The 21,808-nt window shown below is 37.1% G+C and overlaps 1 protein-coding gene across 2 annotated transcripts in view; it reads left to right on the forward strand.

The window, feature by feature from the left end:
• The window catches only part of LOC148642120 (MORN repeat-containing protein 1-like), a 71,504-nt gene extending 56,598 nt beyond the window's left edge, over positions 1–14,906 (forward strand). The window contains exons 14-15 of one of the 2 annotated variants that reach the window (XM_088617076.1): positions 6,842–6,915; positions 14,567–14,906. In XM_088617076.1, the coding sequence (XP_088473202.1) occupies positions 6,842–6,915; positions 14,567–14,715 (223 nt within the window). In that variant the 3' untranslated portion in view covers positions 14,716–14,906. The remainder of the gene's footprint in view (positions 1–6,841; positions 6,916–14,566) is intronic. The other variant, XM_088617077.1, reaches the window with a different exon arrangement.
• Positions 14,907–21,808: the final 6,902 nt, after the last annotated feature.

Here is a 21,808-nt window from a genome sequence, read left to right on the forward strand (position 1 = left end):
ACCTCAGTTAACCCATTTCCTGCTTATTGTAGTTTATCTCTCATGACCATCTATTGCATTGAGTTTGTATAACAACATTGAGTATCAAGCTTGTTTTCCTATTCTTTATGTGGATGAGGTAACCTGCAGTAGAACGTATTGAGGATCTATATATATAGTTCAGAGATTGGTACTTGGCTTTTCTTAAATGATATTAGTGATATTTAACCTGCTTTTTTAGGGTACTTAAAAAATCACATTTAACATTTGAACTAATATAATCATTACAGCCTTGATGTAGTTTTATGTTTAGCAGTATGTACAGTAGTGTTAAGTGACTGAGCACAACTATTACATATCAGGATACTGTATATACAGGGGCTCTGGTTTTCTCCCAAAGTCTTAAAACAGACTGGTAGGTTATTTGGTCTCTCGGAAAATTGGCCCTAGGTCTGAATGTGTGCATGGCATCCCATCCAGGATATACCCTGCCATGTGCCCGTTGTTTGCTGGGTGAGGCTCCTGCTGCCCTGCTGACCCTTAATTGGAAAAGCCACTAGATAATGGATGGACAGATATGTACAGGTACTCATTTTAACTAACCTGTGAAGTATTTTGGTATATATACATAGGGATTTGATACAAGCAGTCAAAATCCTACTGGGATTTGACCAGGTCAACTTCTCTAAGATCAGTAGTTAAAGACATGGGCAATATAAGCAGAAACTAAATTTAGGGTCTTTTAAGACCAAAACCAGGATGGCTTTCTTCACACATTGGATTATGTTAGTCTAGTATTTCCAGACTATTTCCAGATACTTTATTGGAAGTTTACTTTTCGGGATCCTTCAAGAATGGAATAGATAGAAACTAGGACCATTGACCAAATGGGCCTCGTATTGTTTGTAACATTAGTTACAATGTGTCTTTGCCTCAAGAACTCGAATCATGGTGCAGAAAGTCAGCTATAAATGAAAATACATTTTGAAACATCAGTGAATCCTGGTAAAAACATAGCCTGAATTTTAAAAGCAGGGTGCTAAAAATGGATCATATTCAGGTATATGAAAATGAGCCCAGATTTTATGGGTCTCGGCAGAATCCCATCGGTATTCATCTAAATATAGACTACTCGGCCTGCTTGGATAGATTTGCATTGGTCATAAAATATATTATGCTCAAGATGGTGATTTCAATGATTGTCCACTATGGGAAGACAGCCTCACAACCCCCTGAAGAAGAATTTCCACACCTAAGTTTCCTTGTCAGACGTCTTGGGTTGAAGTAACAATTCCTATCGCCCTCTTAAAGGGACAAGTGGCTTCCCAAGGAGTCTTTACCGTCCAGGTCCCATTAATTTTAATGTTTGAGCTGCAACCATTCGTGAGCTCTTAACGTTGGAAAAGGCTCTAATCCGCACTGCATCACTGTACTAAAACAGCACTTCTATTGACACAGCTTTCATCTTCAGACAAAAGACGGAGAATGCAACATTTTTCACTCTGGAAGACGTGTTTTGGTGGATAATATTTTTTATTTATATGTTGATAAAGTGGTGATTGTTTTTACCTTCCCAGAGAATTCACACAAAGTCTGTTTCTAGGGTGTCTTGCCAGCTTACAGATTTTTTTTTTCTGGGCATGCCTGCTACTTTACCTGCGGATGTAAAATATATATACATATATATATATTTGGCATATAGTACACGGTAGTGTAAACAGGTTCAGACATTTGCATGCTACAATTTGTGTTTAATTAGCTTTTTAAATATACTAATGCGCAATGCGTGCCGCACAATGGTGTAGTCGTTAGCATTGCTGCCTCCCACAACTGGGGCCTTGGTTCAGCTCCTCGGGTGCTGTATGCTGTATGCGGGTGCTCCTGTTTCTTTCCACAGTCCAAAGGCTTACTGGTAAGTTAGTTGGCTTCTGGGAAGAATCACCATGGTGTGGTGTATGAGTGTGTGTGAACCCTCCGATGGCCTGGGGTCCTGTTCAGCATGTATCCTGCCTCAGGCTTCAGCTGCCCTGTGACCTTGTATTTCTTAAAGCAGTTAGAAAATTGCAAGTCTAGATTTTACACCAGCAGCTGATTGTAGAACTGGACTGACAGTGTCTTCACAGAAGCATAGAGACAAAAACCAGTAAGAGGGTCCCAAATTTGCAAACGATATATTACAGCCTGTTTGGGAATACAAGCTGCAGCTTAAATAAACCACATATATAGATGACATGATGGACAATTATTTTAACAAGGCATATGCAGTTCCTCCAACATCAATATTTGCTTTCAGTTGACCAGTGTAGACACTGCCACTCCAACATAAGCACACATCAATTCAAACAATTATATAAGATTTCAAGAACATTATGGCCAAGCTAGCAACTGGCATTTAAATGTGAGTCAGCCTGCTGTATATCCTATGGAAGTCGAACAGGCTACCTTGTTACTAGCATGTGATCATTTTTCTGCCACAAAAAACAATAAAACACCTTTGCGCAATTAGGAGTGTAAATAATATTATCCAAATTCTCCTCACTCTGAAGATCACAGTCGTTATCAGTTGGCTTAATTGCAGAGTTGAGTTATGGAAGTTTGTAAAAGGCTTGCCAAAAGAGGCACTGTTAATTTTTGTGGTATTTTCCTTTGCTTTTTTACCATACCTGACTTCTGCAGCTTCTCCTTTTTCAAGGAGTACTGTTATTTGGTGGCATGTTAACATCGGCTGATATGAAGAATATCTTAAAACATATGTGCAGTTAGTAAAGCTAAATGTAGCTGCCTCAAAAGAATGACAATTTGTTAAAGAATAAATTGCTAGTTAATTGTATAAATGGAAATCAGTAAGAAATGTTGGTAATTCGGTGTTGAGTAAGTACTGTGATTCTGTTTTTAGACCCTGACTTTCTGTACTTCCTACTTCGGCTGGAAACATAGTAGATGTAGCTGTCAACAAAGGGGCAGCCACACCTGCTATGTCTCCAACAAAGTTCTAGGTTTTAATCACCAGTAGGGGGAGCTCCCTCTGCCCCCCCCCCACTATTTCAGCAGCAAGCTTATTGGGTACATTAATAATGTTTACACCTTCAGTAGTCAGCAGATTGGCTTGTTGATTGTTTTAGTATTATTCCTTATCATAACAAAATACTGAACTGAAGACGTGATTTCATAAAGAACCCAGCTGTGGTATTTGAGCCAAATTAACATTGCCAAAAAGTAATGATTTAAATGAATGCAAGGACAGCAATTCATGCTGAAAATTATTCATGCTGTACTTGAAGAATAAAGAATGAAGATGATTCTTATCAGCAAGAGAAACTGTCTGGAGAACAAGATGCCCTGCTTCCGCAATTGGCAGTCTAGTCCAGAAAAGCCAGAAATGTGTCTGTATGTAATACCAGCCACATCCTGAAAGGCAGAAGGTCACCACATGCAGTCACCACAACTGACCAGGACAATCTCATTCATCCGATTCATCTGTATAATCATGTACAGATTGCCATGGCTTTAGCATAAGAAATCCCAGGAAGAAATAAGCCACTCACCAGCAGCATGACTGTAGCTCGCAGTGTATATGGAAATGATCCACTTTTATGGAAGCTATTTAGGGGTAATATGTTGGAAGCTAACAGCTGAAATCGCCACTTTCTGTGGGTCATTGAACATCTGACAGAGAATGGTGGTTTTGTGTTGTGTAAGTCAATCTGAGCGATAGTGGAGCTTGCAGGGAGGAAATCACCATTAACTTTTTGTGTAAATTGAGGGTTGTCTTACTGCTCAGTTAAACCTTGACAAAGTCCTTGAGCGAAGTGTTGATTTTCCAGGACAATTTAAGACCACACCGTGCTTCTTAACACATGGTCAGACTTTGGGAAAACAATGCTTGTTCTTGCCCTACTAAGCTTTCTTATCTGAAGTGAGCCCAAACATGTAGAACTAGAACATGTGCTGGAGCAGTTCTCCAATGCCATCTCACAGGAGACAACTGTGACTGACCAAGCTTTGCCAGCTCACTTCAGCTCAGAGCAAAAGTGGCTGAATATTCCAAAGTAGTCAGGTCAATGTGTCAGTGCTGTCAGTATCATGATCAATCTTAGATACGATATATGTGATACTTTCATTGTAAAGTTTCCATTTTGATAATATCTAAAATCACACTAATTTTTTTCTCATTTTTGTTGTATTTGATCAAATCTTTTTAATATATTTCATTTTAAATCTTTAGGCCCCGGGATTTATTTACTTTGACTACCACTATAATATTTTTTTGTTAAAGTTGTTTCCTTTCAGGTCTCAAGCGTTAAAGTTATTCAGGCCCTGACTCATCAGAATCCCCAAATGTTTTGTAATGATGTAATCACCTGCGAATACAGTGTAACACATTGTGTAAATGTGTCTTTTTAAATGGGCATTTGCGATAATAACAGAAAATCCACTAAGGAGATGCAAGACAGTTTATGCTCTGTGTCGTTCTTTAACTACAGAAAGAAAATGTTCTCTTTATCAAATGAAAGAACCAGATCTTTTTAATGTCGTTTAGAATGACATCACTCTCCTGGCTGTCTCAACGGCCAACACCTTTATCTGGCCCAGGGTGTAAGAAAGCCTTGCTGTTCCCAAATGTCTGTTGGAACTTGGCAGAAAGTCTTTGGATAGTTCCACTCTTCTCAACTGACTTTATTTAATTTGCTTCAAAAGCTTTACTCATACAGTTACCCAAGATGCAAATGGAGTTGAGCAGGAACAACCTCAAGAGGCGCTTTAATTTTAACTGAAAAAATGGAAGCATATCAAGTTGGCAGGTTCCAGACTTCATCCTTCAAATGTACGGCAATAAATACAACATCAGTGTTTCTGGAAAAGGCGAGAGAATAATGATGTAATCATATTTGTTTTTTTTTCCCCCCTTAATAAAACTTGAGTCTAGCTGTTTAAAAAAATACATTATCACATAGTTTCATAGCTTGTACAGTATCTGGCTTTCTAATTGCAAAACCACTTTGAGAGCATTGTTTCTCAAATTTGGAGCGTAGTCTGTTGGTCCTACTAAGCAAACTATTAATTTAACATGTACTCTAGTTCTTTAGAGACAGTGGGAGTTGACAGGGGAAAACATGACTTTTAAGTGATTCTCTGCAATAATAAATGGGTGTATAAAAGATAGAAATTGTGATTTAAAGTGTCCTTTGGCTTATAAAGTTGTAATCTGATGGGTGAGCTAATTTCTCCTTTGGATATAACCTTGGTCATAATCCTCTAAGAAATGTAAGGTGACCAGTTATATAATATGCTGTTACATTTTCTGTAGATCAGCCCTATCTATGAATTGCATAATTGTCTGTAGTGCTTTAGGAGGTCTCTGCCATTGGAAATCACATTGAGTGGGTGGATTTTTCCTTTTTGTACTTAGTCAAAACATATAGATCGCTGACCCAGTGTTTTATAAGTCTGTATAGAACATGTAATTCTTTCAATGGGAATATGGTTGTTTAACTTGATGGAGTGTATTAGCATTTGATGTATGTGCTTTCATTGATAAGAGATGTTCTGATTTTTTTAATTCACATTACAGAAGAAAGCAGTAGTTATTTTGTGATTAGTTAAGGAAGCTTATTTCAACTAAATAGACTTTCTGAATTAATTTACTTTAGAAATAAGCAAGAACAGTATATTTAAATCAGCAAATGCTGCACCATTTGAATCTGTGATGCAGTGTGTACACAATTTGATACCCTAAAAAGAAAGGGCAAGTGAGAAACTAACCTCAGCAATAATTATTTTATGTGGAAGATAGTTCTGAGACTAAACATTGTAGTTGCAATGCTGTCTTAGAGGAATCACATTCTAATGCCTAAAGAGCTGTAAATTCTGTATACAGTGCTAACATGGGTGTTTTTTGAGACTTGTGATTTAAAGTAACATAGTAACATACAGATGCTTAATTAGTGAGAAGATTTTAACTCAGAAGGCCTTGTAGCCTCTAGGAAACAATTTCATTGTTCACCAATTCATCAGATTTTATTGTTAATAAGTAATAGTTAAACGTACTAATAAACTTTTTACATTTTGCCTTTAATTTTATGTAATCAATCATCTCAAGGCCCTCTGGGATTTTTTTAAATAGGACATATTGGATTTTGTACTTACTATACTGTTTTAGAAATCGGAATATTTACATAGTTCAGTAGCCTGAGTTTTAGCAGTCCCCAGTGCTATAATTCTGTTATGTGGTCATGTTCATGATCTCTGATGTCCTTTTTGTGTTGTAATGTATGCATGAATGCTGAGTTAAAGGCATCAATGACTTACAATAGCTCAAAGTTTTAGTACTTGGCTCTATTCAATAACATTTAAATCATGAGGGACAAACACATCATGCTAAAAATGACAGGCACTTGTTTTTCTTAATTTTCTAATGACAGTATAAATTTACTGGAAAACTAAGTGTCAGATAAGATGCCTGTAACAGTGAACACATCTTCTTGAACGGTACAGTAGCATGTCTGCAATGATTAATATGGAGACACTGGTATCGGCTTTGATATTGATTTGCTGGTTCACCCTGCCATGTTTTCAAACTATGTCATGTAGCGACTTGATAAAACCAATAATGGCCATGGTTTCCAGTCAGAGCCTGAATTCACTAAGTGACATAAATTCTCTGTCTCGCATTGAGAAAAAAAGAAAAATTGTCAATAATTCTAGAAGAGAGCTTTTTTTGCATGTACCGTTTTCTGAACAAGCAATCCAGACAGAGACTGACAAAGTAAAGAGTATCATCCTGTACTTTGCCAGACATTAACTGTACAGTAATGTGTGAAGTGTGAAAAGCTAATTTCTAAATTGCTTTTAATTTTCCCAGCAGATCCAGTGTTGGAAGCCGGCTGGGAGTTAGCCCGAAGAAAGATGCTGCAGACAACAGGACCGTTAGACCAGGTCAGAGCCGATCGCAATCTGACATAGAAGGGTTTTTGAGCAATGCTAGCTCACAGAACAAGGCAGGGCGTCTGAAGGCATGTACAGTATCATATGTATTTTCCTAAGAAGCCCTAGGATGGAAATCATTTTGCTTACTTTAGAACGCAGTGCTGGAGACATCAGTGTTTTGATGATTTTGTGCTGTAGGTTCTGTGTATCATTTCTGCCATCATAGTGGTCCTTGTGGATTAATGTTAGTATTTGCCTTTTTGTTCTCACAATACATGTGAGAACATACAGCTGCATTGCAGATGAGATAATTTATTTTTCTAATTATCATTTATTGTCAAAGCAGGACAATAGTGGCACTAGAGTACTGTATGCATTGGTAAGGACCTTGATTTTATAAATCAGCTGCTATCTACATGGAAATGAATACGAAACCAGGATCCATCAGTCTGTGGCTGTATGCCTTTGACTGAAACTGGTGAATGAAATTGAAAACTCACAACAGCAATTAAATCTTTTCACAAACACTCTCAGGTGGGGTGTTATCCCTTGCAATGCTTGTTTTAGACATTGGGTTACTAGCTTAAGACTTTTCTCTGTCTCTTACCATGTGTTGTTTTCCTAATTCCTTTGCCTTTTTAAGAAAATAAAACAAATTAAAAACTTGTTTTGTAGCACAGCACCATAACATTTAACTTGTTATACCACAATTGTTTTCCGACATTCCAAATAAGAAGTTGATATGAATTGGGCTGTTCATCTAAAGGAAAAAAATGAATTTCAGGATTGTTTTTGTGTGCCCTGGAGCTGGATTCAATCTTAGCGGAAGCAATGTGCACAAAAGGAACTAAAGCATAAAAATAAGTTAATGTAGACACAGTGTGTGTATGTGGTGGGGGGTGGGGGTTAGGGGCAGGAAAACACACAGGCAATTAGTTTTTGTTTTTTGTCTCTTGTTTTTGATGCTTGCTGTTGTATGTTCCTTCTGCCAAAAACCACAGTGCTCACCCACTGCTTTCCCCATCCTTCAGGCTGATACCCTGATATAATTCCGTGGCCCGCCAGGTGTGAAAATACTATCCCCTGCTCCAGTTTGTTTGCCAGAGGTTGCTAAAATGAAGTGCTTTTTTTTTTTAAAAAAAAAGTGTGTGTACCTTATTTCATCAAGAGAAACAAACAAAATATTTTTTTTTCAGCGAATGCTACAAGAAAAGTGGATATTTATTTGTTAAATCCCCTAATTGGTCTCCTTTTCTTCAATGCAGGAGATGATTCTTCAATTAAAAGACATTAATAGTGCAATAACATTAAATAACTATATCATTTAATGTTTATCTTCTTACATTATACATTTATAGTTACTGACAGTCAAGGCGTATAAAGAAAGGAAAACCTTTTCTAAATGTCTTTTAAAGTACCGTTAATTAGATGACCACCAGCATACATTTATTTTTTCCCTTGCATTTGTAAACATTCAGTTATATTTCAACAATTCCAGCAAAAAGTCATATTTCTCTGCAGTTTAATGAATGATAAAATATTGCCAGAACTCTTGATTAAAGTCCCAGCATTTCTGTGGTTATTGCACTGAGTCTCCATTCTGAAAGCTGCAGATTTAGGTCCAGGCACAGGCACTTAGTCAGCAAGTTTGTGAAAGGGCACTTGTGTATAAAAATATATACAAGAGTGGAGTGAATCCATCTTGTCTTTTTACTGTAAGGTACTCTTTCTCAGCCATGCTGTAACTCACTCTCAACATCATGGAATCTTTCCCTGGTACAGGTTTTCTGTTGCAGACATGTACAGTATCATATTACATTGCAACTGATATCACACCAGAGAACAGGAAAAAAGGTGGGATATGATATGAAACATTTTTAGCACATGGGAGTCTCATCAGTTGTGGTTCTATGTGTACAGTAAGATGCATTTTATCTGATTGGTAGAATTTTACTTCTCTAGTTTACGTCAATGTTTTTTCCCTCTGTTGCTTGACCTGTTGAGCTGCTAATCTCTGTAATGTTTGCCAAGATGTTTTTCCAACCTGAATATGAAAACCTTCTGAAAATAAGAACATCAGATAGCACAATTACAGGGGCGTTTGGTCACTGAAATATGTTTTATAGATTTTGCCTGTCTAATGTCTACCCATGTATTTAAAAATAAGTGTAATACTGAAAGGCTCAGATTACCTTGAACGTTTGATCTCCCAGCTTAACATATGTGTTATAAAAGGAAGCAGGAAACCCATTCTTTTTAAAAAAGGAAAACAACATAGAGGGTCTTGTTTCACTCTAAAAGCAGTTAGCCTAAATTACACACAGCTGCCTGTTTTTCATGCTCAGCTGCATTGCTGACAGTAGTCCCTGCATCAGAAAATCTATGCAAAACCTTCCTAGCCTTCTATGTTTTAAATGCATGCAATTTATGAAATTTCAGCTTCATGGCAGCTAGATCTAAGCCAACAAGTTCTTTGTTTCTGCTCACATGCACAAAAAGCATGTCTAATTCCAAAGTTTGTAAACTAGATATTTTTTCTGTTCTTTTACTTTGCTTCTGCAAGTTATAACACTAAGCAGTTAAAGCACATTTATTATTTATTTTCATTTGGTAAGCCATTATTTTAAAGATGGATTGCAGGTGGAAAACATAATACCAATACCAATGTAGATTTCACTTTTAAACTATGTATATTGCTTTGAAAAAGCTCTCAAATAAAGCTATCAAAGTATATTCATTTCAGTTAGTATAAATGAAAATAATGGATCCGAGCATAGCCGTTTCAAACTTTATTGATCTTTACCGACTATTTTATTGATTTTTAAAATATCAAACAGCACCATCAGTTGTTTCACTTGGTCAATTTCATAATTGCTTTAGCTTATTCTGATTGAACCCACCATGGAAACAGTGCAGAGAACGTGCTGGCTAATTAATGCAGATTATATGTGTAATGTGAATGCAGTGAAGTTCCATTTTAAAGCAAAATTCAAAGACACTTGTTTGTGTTTTGAAGATACTTTCAAAATGTCATGCCAGTGTTTTTTAATCTTGATGCATTTTGTAGTGCTCTCAGCAGCTTTTAAAATGTATCCTTCCATCCATTTCTGAACTGCTTTATCCAGTACAGGATTACACAGAGCACTTGAGCCTAACCCGGCAAGCAATGGACAGATGCCAGTCCATCACAAGACACACACACCTTTACAATCCTTGAACTTTTCCCCTCTGCCTCCATGTGGAATACTGGCAAATAAAAATACACTGAAAAAACATTGAACATATTTCATGTACAGAATTATTTTGTACTAAATTATTTTTTTTAAGAATTGAGAATTCTCAGTTATTTATACTTACGTTTTTTTAAAGTGCTCATAAAGAACATTATTTGTCTTATGCTGTTATGGTCATTATTTTAACTACTACTACTGTGCTGGATTGGTTTTTTGTGAATTTGTGAACAGTTTAACCTCTGAACAGCAAATGAACAAATAACATAACTGGAATGTGTTGACCAGCATTTTTCTAGTAGTACTTTTAAATGCCTTTTTGCCATTTGTTTTATTCCTGTCCATGGACTGTGTTGATACTGACCATATTCAGAAATTGATTTTTAATCTTCTGAACTAATTAAATCCTATTGCCTAGTCTCAATAGGTTTTACAACTCGCATTCATACTTTAAAACATTATACAGAAATACTTTCCACACACTTGCTAAAATACAACAAGATTGCTCTTCTTTTTTCTACATGTTTTCCACTACTAGAAAGATTGTTTTTCTTCTGTCCAACCACGTACAAACTACCCATTACAGCCATCCATACAAGAACTTTCAATCTGTTCAATCCAAGCCTATACATTTCAATAGTGTCCACAGTGGAGCAATATCCAAGGGCCTTTAAAAATAGATAATGTGGGTCAAAGGTCACATGCCAGCTTTTCTTTCTCTTTTTTGTGCCGCTCAAAAGCTGCCAATAATATGTCGCGTACTTCAGGAGCAGAAGCTCGGTGAACAAGAAGAAAAGCATATAGTAGCTTTTCAGAGCTGAAAACATGCTTCTGACCTTAAAGGGATGTTTTCTGTATCACACGTGTTTGCATAATACAGTTCTTCTCAGCTAAGAATGCATCGGTGTGCTAACATGATCATAACCTTTTGGTCTACATTCAGTCAATAACTCTTTAGAGTTCTCCATCTCTAGAATCCAGGGCTTGGACAGAACTTCTCCTTTTGCAGTTTATAAGTGCAAACAAAGTGATGTTTTGCTTTGTTCTCTTATCTCTTTTTATGACCTGCCTGGGGGTAATTAAATTCTTTATGCACAAGAATCTGATTTTCTATCTAAACCTGAAAAAAGAATGATAGTTTCTGTCAATTCGTTCATCACTACTCATTCATCACTTAAATGTTCCAACAATAACAGTAAATAGATTTTTTGTTTCAAAATGAAAGAGATTGATTATGATGATTAGCCGAGTGAGATGTGCTCATTTAACTAAAGCTTTTGTAGTTTAAATTGATTTTGTTAAAAACGGCAGGTGTTTGAATGTGTTTGCTCTTAAGTGGACTTTATACTCTGTTCCGATTAATTTATTTAATTAAAAACAGGTAACATCATCCTTACAAATGTATACAATTTCAGAATGGATCCTAATATTGGAGTTTCTGTGGTTAACTGTAGTTAGCTACAAAATCCACTATAAATAGTGAAGTATTTAGGCTCAAATGTGAAACAGTTAAGCATTAGTCTACTATAAAAAATTAACTGGGAAATACCGGAAATTCTGTGAACTATAACTTTTACCTAGTGGCATCCTTACACCGAGGAAAGCTAATCAGGAAAGCCTGTTGAGGTCCTTGCTATGTCTTGACCACCAGTTCTCATCCAGCAATCAATCACATACCTAATCGCCTGTAAACAGTAAACTGCTTTCAAACTGTCAATACTCGAGCGAATCAATGGAATCAGTCAATAAGATTAGTTAGAGGTTTTAGACAGATTTGTTGAAGACCCTTTAGTGTGATAGGTCCCTGATCGCTCAATTCAAATTAAGGCTGAATAAAAAACAATAGTGGAGAAACTGCCCTTTATCTGTTGACACGTGCATCTGTTGAACCTTCTTGATCTTATTTAATTTCTTAAAGCGAAGACAGCAGAGGTTAGAATAAATAAAATTGCTAATATTGGAAAATTAAGAATCGCAGTGAGCCCAAATCTAAAAATTATATATGATATAATTATGATACATAAAAATATAGTAGTTCAGGTGGGTAGCTGCTTCATCATGCGTAGGCTGCAAAGGAACAAGTAATAGGTTTATTCCATGCTGGAAAAAAAGAAGAAAGAAAACGCAACGTTTCGGCCGTGGAGCCTTCTTCAGGTTGACACCTGAAGAAGGCTCCACGGCCGAAACGTTGCGTTTTCTTTCTTCTTTTTTTCAGCATACATAAAAAGAATTAAACTTATTCCTAGTATTTATTTAGAGCTTTTCTGTTAAAAGGATCCCAAAGTACTTTATATATCTGTGACGAGCCACATAAACCACTACTGAAGTGCAGTACCAACTTGACATACAGCCCCTATAATGCACCATTCTACTGTTCAAACAAGATGGGGTGCAGAAGTTGGAGATTGCTTCACCAATCAAATTAACAGGGACTTTTTGGTCCTCCAGCTACAGCCACCTAGTTTTCCTCAGAGGTCCCCCATCTGAATATAGTGTTGACTCATCTTGTTCATTAGGTATCTGTGTGTGACATCCCCAGGGAGGTCTGAAAATCGTAATACAGTCATACCAGGAGGACAGCAGTTAACGTGTACTTGTCTTCTTGGGTTCTTTTCTCCCTAATGTGTGCTGGTTAATAGCAGTGTCTTTATAGGGAAGGCATTAGGCTTCACGTGTGGCCTAGTTCAGCTGTGTGCTAGTGCAGTGAAGTCTCCTCAGCTCAGAGAAAAACAGTTTAAAAATGCATTTTAAAAGTGCAATGTTGTGTACATTTTTAAGATGTGGTTGTGCATTCAACATCTTTTGACAGCTGGCATTTTTGTGAATCTTTCCTTTACTGCCTTGGAACTTATCAGTCAGTCATCATTAAGTCTGAGAAACATATACCCTTTGTGCAGAATAAGACTATTTCAGAGTTTCCTTGCAGTGGTTAGCGGTTCCATTCTCTCTAATCTCTTAAAGTCTTTTCTCCAAATGCTCCAAAGCTTCTCTCCAACTGCTAATGCAGCTCTCACATGCCACCAATAAAACCTTCTGTACTAGTTCCATGTGCTTACTCACAAGACGTTGCATGTTGATCTGACATAGATATTTTTCATATATTTCATTTATGTAGATTGAATTCAATATCCCTTCTCAATTTAAATGCCAATCAGAAAATCTTTAATGTGGGGGGGGGGCAGAACCGATATAATTAACATCTGCCAAAAACATCCACAGTGTGCAGAACCTCACATGAAGCCTGTAGATTCAGGGCATGCTGAAAAAAGGAACAAAATGTTTTGGAAAAAAAAGTCCAGAGAATAGTGTTATTGTGCATTTGAATGGGAATAAATGTTGGAGTGGTTTCTTCTACTTTTGTCACTGGAATCTCAACTAATTACTGTATATTTTCATTTTTTAAAATTATGCCACTGTTGCAGTGATTGAGCAATTACTTTTTAAACTTTTTTGATTAAGAAATGATTAAAGCTTATTATATTTTTACTTTATAACACTAGTTTCAGTATTTGACATAACATGTGAATAACTTTAAATTTTAGGATCTTGCTATTTTTCTGAATTGCAGAAAGTCAAGAACTTAGCACATTTTTGTTTAGTGTCAATATATTCTTTCAGTTTTTGTCCTTCTCCACTGATTGTAAACTGACTGTCCTTTTGTTAATAGTGTTTAGTACATTGCCTAGCATTTACAGTATATAGTGCTTTTCGTCCCTTTACTTATTAGTTTGTAATGTCTTGTCCAGAAGATAGAGCACCTCCTACTGGTCCTTCCTTAGAACTGTCCTGTCTCAGGACTGACCATGTCCACACTTGCTTAACTTCTGAGATAAGATGGTCAGGCTATAGGTTGGGAAACACTGCTGCCAAAAACTGACTCACCAGTATTGTTGAAGCTGATACCCTAGCTCCTTTAAAAAATAACACGATAAGGTCCTTTGCCTCAGTTAGCTACTAGCTACTGGAATAAATAACCTTCTCTCATTTGTAAATCATCTTATATTTTTAAAAGCTTGCATAGTTTCCTGAAGCCATTTCTTAACCTAATTAAAACTGAGAAGTGGGATGAAGACAAAAATCTTAGTATTTGTATTTACAAACAGAAAAGAGTGTTTGGTAGTGATTTGCATGCTGTTTATATGTAGAATGTCTTTTCATTAAAATAGTTTTCGAAATGCCCTTGTGTTGAAAAAATTGAAGAATTAACACTTGGAAAGCAAAGTGATGTTAATTAAAAGCACCACTAAAAGAAGATGGCATTATCATGCCCCTTACGTACTGCATGCATGTCATTATCTGTTCTAATGGCCATTCCCTTCTCTCATTAACAGTAGAATGACCTCTATTTCTTGGCTTGTGGAGTGTATTGTAGTGTATAACCCGGAAAAGCCAATACTCATGCTATCTCATCATTCACTCTCCTTTGCTAGGTGAATATGTCATTATGGTCAAGGAAGTGACCAGTCCTCCCTTCCTTGACAGCACCCTGCCTTCAGCATTTGTGCTGCTGAGAGTGGTTCCTCCAAAAAGCAAGACCAAGACAACCAAGAAGGAAACCCTGAGGGTGAAAAGTAAATGACATCCCATCTCAACAGCCATCAACACCAGGACCTTTCTGAAGCCTTGCAGGATTGACAAGACAAGTCAGACAAGAGTGGATTATCTCTTACTAGAATGAATTGAGAACTGGTAGAGTTACATTTCAATAGTGTATACATGGCTAGCATTTGTGTACCACACAGGAGGCAAATAAAATTCCCTGCTGTGGTCTTCCTGCTCTCCTTCCAGTTTCTTTAACCTTCCAGATCAAATGACTTGGCATGGGTTTTGGGGATCGAGGTCTCGCTTTTTGAAAGGTCAGCCCTTGTAAACCTTGAAGTGTTACACTATACAGTATGTGAAGTAACGTGCAGCATTAAAATATGATTCCTCTTTTAGTTCAGTGGGTCCTATTTATCATTCCTCACTGCATCGTATTGGGTTGCATTGACTGCAGTCAGTTACTGCTTTCAGCTCCTCGACACCTGCCAAAATCCTGGAGAATAAGCCATTTCAAAATTGTTTAAACTTACTTCTCAATGACTATATACTGTGTGTATCCACTACTTTATCATTGATTTTTACTAGCGTCTTACTTTATAAATTATTTGCAGCTTGTAACCACTTCTACCAATTTATTAAACATCCACTTTTCTGCCCTGTTTAATCATGAGGATTTTTCTCTTGTCTGACAGTGAGTAAGTATGAGAACATAAAAAAGGCTGAAAACAATGGGTGGCGTTTTGGCCTGTCTACAGTGTTCACCTCATCCAGCCATTTCTTGAGGGAAGCCAGGGTATCGACTTCAACAGCATGGCTTGGAAGCTTGTTCCAGGCTTCTGTTGCCCTTTGAGTAAAGACATGCCTGTTGTTAGTCTTGAAGTCTTTCCCCTTAGTTTCCACTTTCGTCATCTTTCACCCTCTTTTTCCGCTTTGGGGTTGTCGATTGTTTCAGTGTCCCGGCTGCTGCACTGTGTGGGGAGAATGAGGAAAGGCAGACGTGCTCCTCCAGCCTCGTCTCCCACCAATCTGTTCATCCTTGGGCATGTCACGGGCTCCACAGTGAGGACTGGAGGGGCGGCACTTCTCCTGGTGACAGCAGCCCCCTGAAGTTGTAGGAGCTCTAGGGTTGTGTGGTTGTGTAGGGAAACTTGTGTGGCCATGTCTCCTTGTTTGCTCTCGCTGGTTCTCTGAGAGTCTTGGCTGACTTATCTCAACCCTGCCCTGGCCACTTGGAGAAACATGGAGTGACAGTCAGATAGTGACATGACCCACACTCATCCCTGCTGTCTCTGGGCCATGCTCACTAGCTGAGCCCCTGTTCACTTATTTTCTTGATTAGCAACTTCACGGCATTACTGATAGGCAGGGAAGCAAATTTCAGTAGTACCAAGGTCTTTTTTTTGTCTTCTACTTATTATTCTCCCTTAATAGCTTTTAATAACAGGTATGAAATCCTTACAGGCCTCTAATATGATTGCACACTATAGAACAGAATTATTCAACACAACACTCCAACATTCACACACAGAGGTATATTTCTTTCCTTCTTCCTTTTTTTTTTTTTTTTTTTGCTCCTGCTCTGCACCTGCATCTTTTCTGCCTGGAGCGTTTTCATATTCCTCTGCTCTTCAAAGTCAAAGCAGGCTCCTTTGAATATCACATCTCCTATTCCTGTTTGGCGCCCCAAACATCAGGAACCTCTTGAAATTTTCCACTAAATCAACACCTTAGGGTAGAATGCCACCCTTTACAGAAGGTGGGAGACAGAATGGGAAACCGTCATGCATAAAAAAAGCTGTTTTAGTAACAGAAGAAAGCCTTAGAGGCAAAAATAGGAGAAACAAGAAGACATAGCCACACACAAAGATACCTTACACAACCACCCAACCCTGGAGCTTATGGAGAGGGCCTGCATCTATCCCCAGTAGTTCAGATGTCTCTTTTTGATGCTATAACATTAAAAATCCAATGTTTCCTCTTGTCAGTTATGCAGTAGCGTCTTCACTTACTCCAAATCCTGGAAACATCAATGAATGCCTTAGGGCAGAGGCGCAAGGACTGTACAGTAAGGTAGACTGTGAATTCCTTTGGCTGCTGGGGTGGTAAAGTTGGGCTGTGAAGTCCAGTTGTCACTGGTCTGAAAATGATCTGTCATCAGCCACTTTACCAGACGTCCTCCGGCGGCAGCAGCCCACAGTTACCCAGTTGGCACTTTAAGGTGAGCTGTGTTTAATGTTTTGCTACAGTATGTAACAGTAACCTGTTTAACTTCAGACAGGCCTGTGACCTTGGTGAAATATTATGAGCTGTTCCTGGCCTCCTTAAGATTCTGTCGTTGGCATTAGGGTGATTTTTGGAATAGAAGCTTGCATACCACAAAGGGAATGAGGAAGCGCACATGTCTACATCAGTCCTGTGCTGGCCAGCACCTGTTTTTAAGAAATTGTTATTGCAAATAGAGACAATTGGGAACAAATAACTGCCAGTTCTATTGCAATATGCTGGGATGTCGGTCGAGTTATTATTGATTATTCATGTATTCATTAAACTTTGCATTATAGTAAAAACGTATTCATCTATAATTATTTGGTTCAGTTTTGTTGCCCCTTCTATGCATTGCCCTATATTACTCTTTTTCCAATCATTGGGTTTTACTTATCTAGAGTGAGTACTTGAAGAGTTTTGTCAGTGGCTTAAAATCTCATTTCCTTATTCGTGTCTCCATCCACCTGAGATACAATTGCAAGCTTTTTAATGCACAATTTCATATTGCGTATTTATTGTAATTCAATATAGTCATGTAAAAAGTTGCATGGCTGTACATATTTGTTTTTTTAAGGAAGAAGAGACCGTCATAGTTTCTAATGAAATTTGTTACATTTTACTATTTAAAACAGATGCACATATACAGTAGATTTAACTTATTTAAAATGTCAAGTCACATGAAAATATTTGCTTTTGGATAACAGATTAGAATTGATGCATCATAATCAAATACAATATATACTGTTTGAGCATAGACCCCCCACTGTTTTCTGCTTGGACATAAGATACCCACATGACTTGTGCATGATAAACATAATCTTACAGTGTCTATTTGAAGATTGTACGTAAAAGAGCTGTAAATCCTTGAATATCCAATGGAATCCATATGGCTTTTCTAGTTATGTTTTCGGTGGTGTTCAACAATGAGAAGAATGAGGCTACACTAGAGAGAAGGCTGCACCTTGACTCCTTGTTGGCGTTGTTGTTGTAAATATCTGTAGACATGAGACATACTGGATCTGCGCTTGCCTTAGTCTTTATACAGCTGATCACTCCTCTGAACTTTACCCCTTTATACACTGTTGTCATATAATGCTCTACCCTATACTTACCAAGGTTTCACACTGGATGCTATTGTGTGATAAATTGCAGTGTCACACCTTTTCTTTTCAGTGAGGAGTTCTCTATCCTGTGGTATTTCAAACCTATTACACCCATGGACTCAGTAACTTGCAGTTTATTAATTACTGGAGCAAATTTAATAAAAGAAACAAGTCCTAGGATAGATGAATTGGTACGGTCCCTCAGAGGCTTGTAATTGTAGGGTCAAATACCCCATTGTAAAGTGCTTACAGGTTTTTGCTTTGCCATTAAAAAACTGCAGAGGCACTATATAAGAAGAGAGCCAATTTAATGAAGTTAGAAAAAGTTACTGTAAATATTGCCAGGTAATGGAACACATACTCTCCTCTTTGCTTGTAAAACAAAGGATTTTAATAATTATATTTTAGTGCTCCCATATGAATGATTCCTTATAATGAATACAGCAAGCTCATTGTTGTTGCATTTTTGCATCGAACAGTTCCCATTAGAAAACTTGTAATATGACACATTTGTTCTTCACCTGGATTGAAATTACTGGTGCCTCAGCATTTTACTCTACATATGTCTTTGTAATTATAAATTCAGACAGATATGTACATGCTTTAAGTACATCCTACTAATTTTCTTTTTTCTATTCCAGTGCATATATATTTTCATCATTTATATAATATGTAATATCATGGATAAAGTTACTCATAGTTGTACTGACCTAATTTTTTATTAGGAATTCTTAAATATTACATTTAATGTGTGAGTGCTTAGTAATTCTATGAAATTCAATGATAATAAAAGTATACTGTGTCAAAGAACAGACACAGTAAGCTAAAGGATATCGGTAATCGCTTGAGAGGAAAATATCTGTTTCTCCCAAGCATTTATTTCCTTTGAGTACATTTTATGATCATGAACATTTTTTTACTTTTGTGAGGTTGATCTTTTGAGTGTATGCACTCAGCAGGGAATTGTCAGGAATTGCTGTTGTATTCTTTTTTATATCTACATTTATACATGCAGTATGTTTGTGTCTTTTATCTCACTTGTTTATTTCAAGATCCATGTGAGCCTTTCCTTAATCCACAAAGGACTTCAGAGACTGTCTCTGGGATCACCAGAAAAAAAGAGAACCTTTCCACCCACAAACCCAGCAGTGTGTATAAATCGGTGTTCTTACACAGCAGATCTGCTCAGACAAGGCTTATGGTGGATCTGTCGATGTGCAGATACTCACATTTCATTTTACATTGTGTTGTATTTGGGCAGCCTTACTGAGAGTGAACTGCTAAAAAGGAATCCAAAAGAAAGTAAACTGAGAGCCCTCCTAATATATACATGTTCAACTGCAGTGTACAAAATATTTGGCAGAAAGTGAAGGAATTTGTTAAAGACAAGTATACAGTATATAAATTAGATCATCTGTGAAGCTATCTTCTACATTTTCTTCTGCAGCTCATCAGTGAAATATTTTCAATAAGCTCAGTTTTAAATCATGAGCACCCTTGCACTTGGCCATGTGTTTAATCTGCAGCTTGTAGATGTCAGAAATCCCATCCTGCTTTAGGGTGCTGTAGACCCCTAGCCAGGCAGGAGATGAGGGACAGATTTGTTATTCTGTCTTGAGTGGTTGAGTACAGAAGGATCTTTGACAGGCTTGCCTGGGGGACACACCAGTGCTTGTGGAATATCATCCTGCATTGAATACAAGCAAAGCAGCAGAGCCGGATGATTATGTGAATATATGAGTGTAGTGAAACGTTCTGAACATGAGTGCTGGCTCTGGTACCTGTGTTTCTGTATGCACCTTCTTTTGAAGTGAAGCTGATGAAGGGTAGTGTGTGAAATCTATGGAAGGTAAATGGGAAAATGATCTTAGTAGCACTAACAGTAATTCCATCTTTCTCCATGATTCTGTGACTCCTACCTGCTACACAAGTATCTTTCTAACAAGGCATGCTCCTTTGAATTAAAAAAAGACACTAGCTAGATATTCATAATTTTCATTTGTCAGTGTCAACTATGTTATTCACTAGAATCTTTGACCTGTGATGGTAGGGGCCAAACATTAACACCACTGCAGTTTGGTTTTAGGGGTCCTTTCAGAGGGAATGCTGTTATTTATTGTATGTTGTAATTGCATTATTGATCAGGTAATATGGCTTCATAGCTATTTGTTATAAAGCTGCAAATGTCATGATTCAATGTGTATTCAGTTCTGTTATTGCTTCGTTGATTGACAAGCAAACAAACACAATGACCCATTAAGATGTGTTTATAAAAAGATGAAGTCGCACCTTATATAACAGTACACTTCTCCAATACATTCTTTGAGTGTGTTTAAGTCACTGGATCTTTAACAGAGGTTTCAATGTGTTAAGAGGCTCTGTACCGTCAAGCTAGTGTTCACTATTTTTATGTGACGTTTTCATTTTGGTCCCAGGTGATCAGTAATATCATATTGCCTCAAGTAAACCTATACAACAATAAGACAGTCAACTTTCTACAGAAGCAACTTTGTATGCTAGCTTTTAGTGTTTTTTGTGTGAGTTGATAAGTACTACAAGAAAGACAAATCTTAAAATCTGAGCATTTCGTTGTCGTCTTTACTGTATCTATCCATGCTGTATCAGAAAATTTTATATCCTGATGACAAATAATAAGAGTATGCAAAAATGACCTTCTGAGAGCTGGTCAATAGCCGAAAAAACTATAGAGACATATATTGGTATAGCACTCCCTTGTCTCTGTCTTCTTCAATTTTGAAAAATCAATTCTCAATCAATTGTTTTTCTGAAACTGCTAGCAGTAGGTACTGTATGGTGATTTGCCATATTTCACGATTTCCCTTTTTAGTTTAATCACAAGTTTTACAGCATATGATTTTGTTAATGATGATCACAGAATTAACTTTCTTAAAATGCACTGCATATTCCTTTTGAAAATTTTCAAAATTTAACAATAAGAGCAATAAGCACTGATAAAAAGTGTAAATGATCAGACTGCAGTCAGACCATTAAATAGATTAACTTGACTGACATGCTACAGTACCAATACAGAGAGTGTGCATGTTGTGGAGTGATCTAAAATACAAAGTTGTTCATATCACCATGCATTAAATCTTGTTTACATTTTTATCATTTGGAAGAATAAAAAAAATATCCTGAGGCTAAAAACAAGGGTGCTTCAGGGCCTCATAGAATCATGAAAGATAACATATTGTTAGACCAAACCAGTATAATATGCCTTGACTTTATATATGCAAAAAGTCCAAATTAGAAGTAGTAATACAGATCTCCTGCAACGTTGTGATTGGACTAAAAAATAATTGATATTGTTTCCCATTATTCACTGAAGCAGCTGCTTTTAGCTCCCACCCTAAACTGGAAGGCTGTTCATTATAATATTAGAATAATATACCTCTGGATAATACACTGCTTTTCCTGGATTCCATATGCAGTTCAACATCAAAGGAGAAGACAGATCATATTTATTTTTTAACCACAAAATTGTAGGCTTATTAAAGCCAACTTATTCAATGTTAGTTTATTTTTTGTAGTCTGTGAGATCAGAGAATGTTTCATCAAGAGGGCGACACAGGACTGCACAAAGGTACAATTTAAAGTTCAGTTATTGCAATGCAATTGTTTCAACACCCACCCCCACCACCACCACCCCCAGCTATGACCAGCTGAGACTCAAATTATTATTATCCCCCCCCCCCTTGCAGATGTTGGCTTGACTTTGTGGTTTGTCATTTCAGCACAAAG

Source organism: Lepisosteus platostomus, chromosome 23 (assembly GCF_059453375.1).
Source record: "Lepisosteus platostomus isolate fLepPlt1 chromosome 23, fLepPlt1.hap1, whole genome shotgun sequence".
In the NCBI taxonomy this organism is placed as follows: Eukaryota; Metazoa; Chordata; class Actinopteri; order Semionotiformes; family Lepisosteidae; genus Lepisosteus; species Lepisosteus platostomus.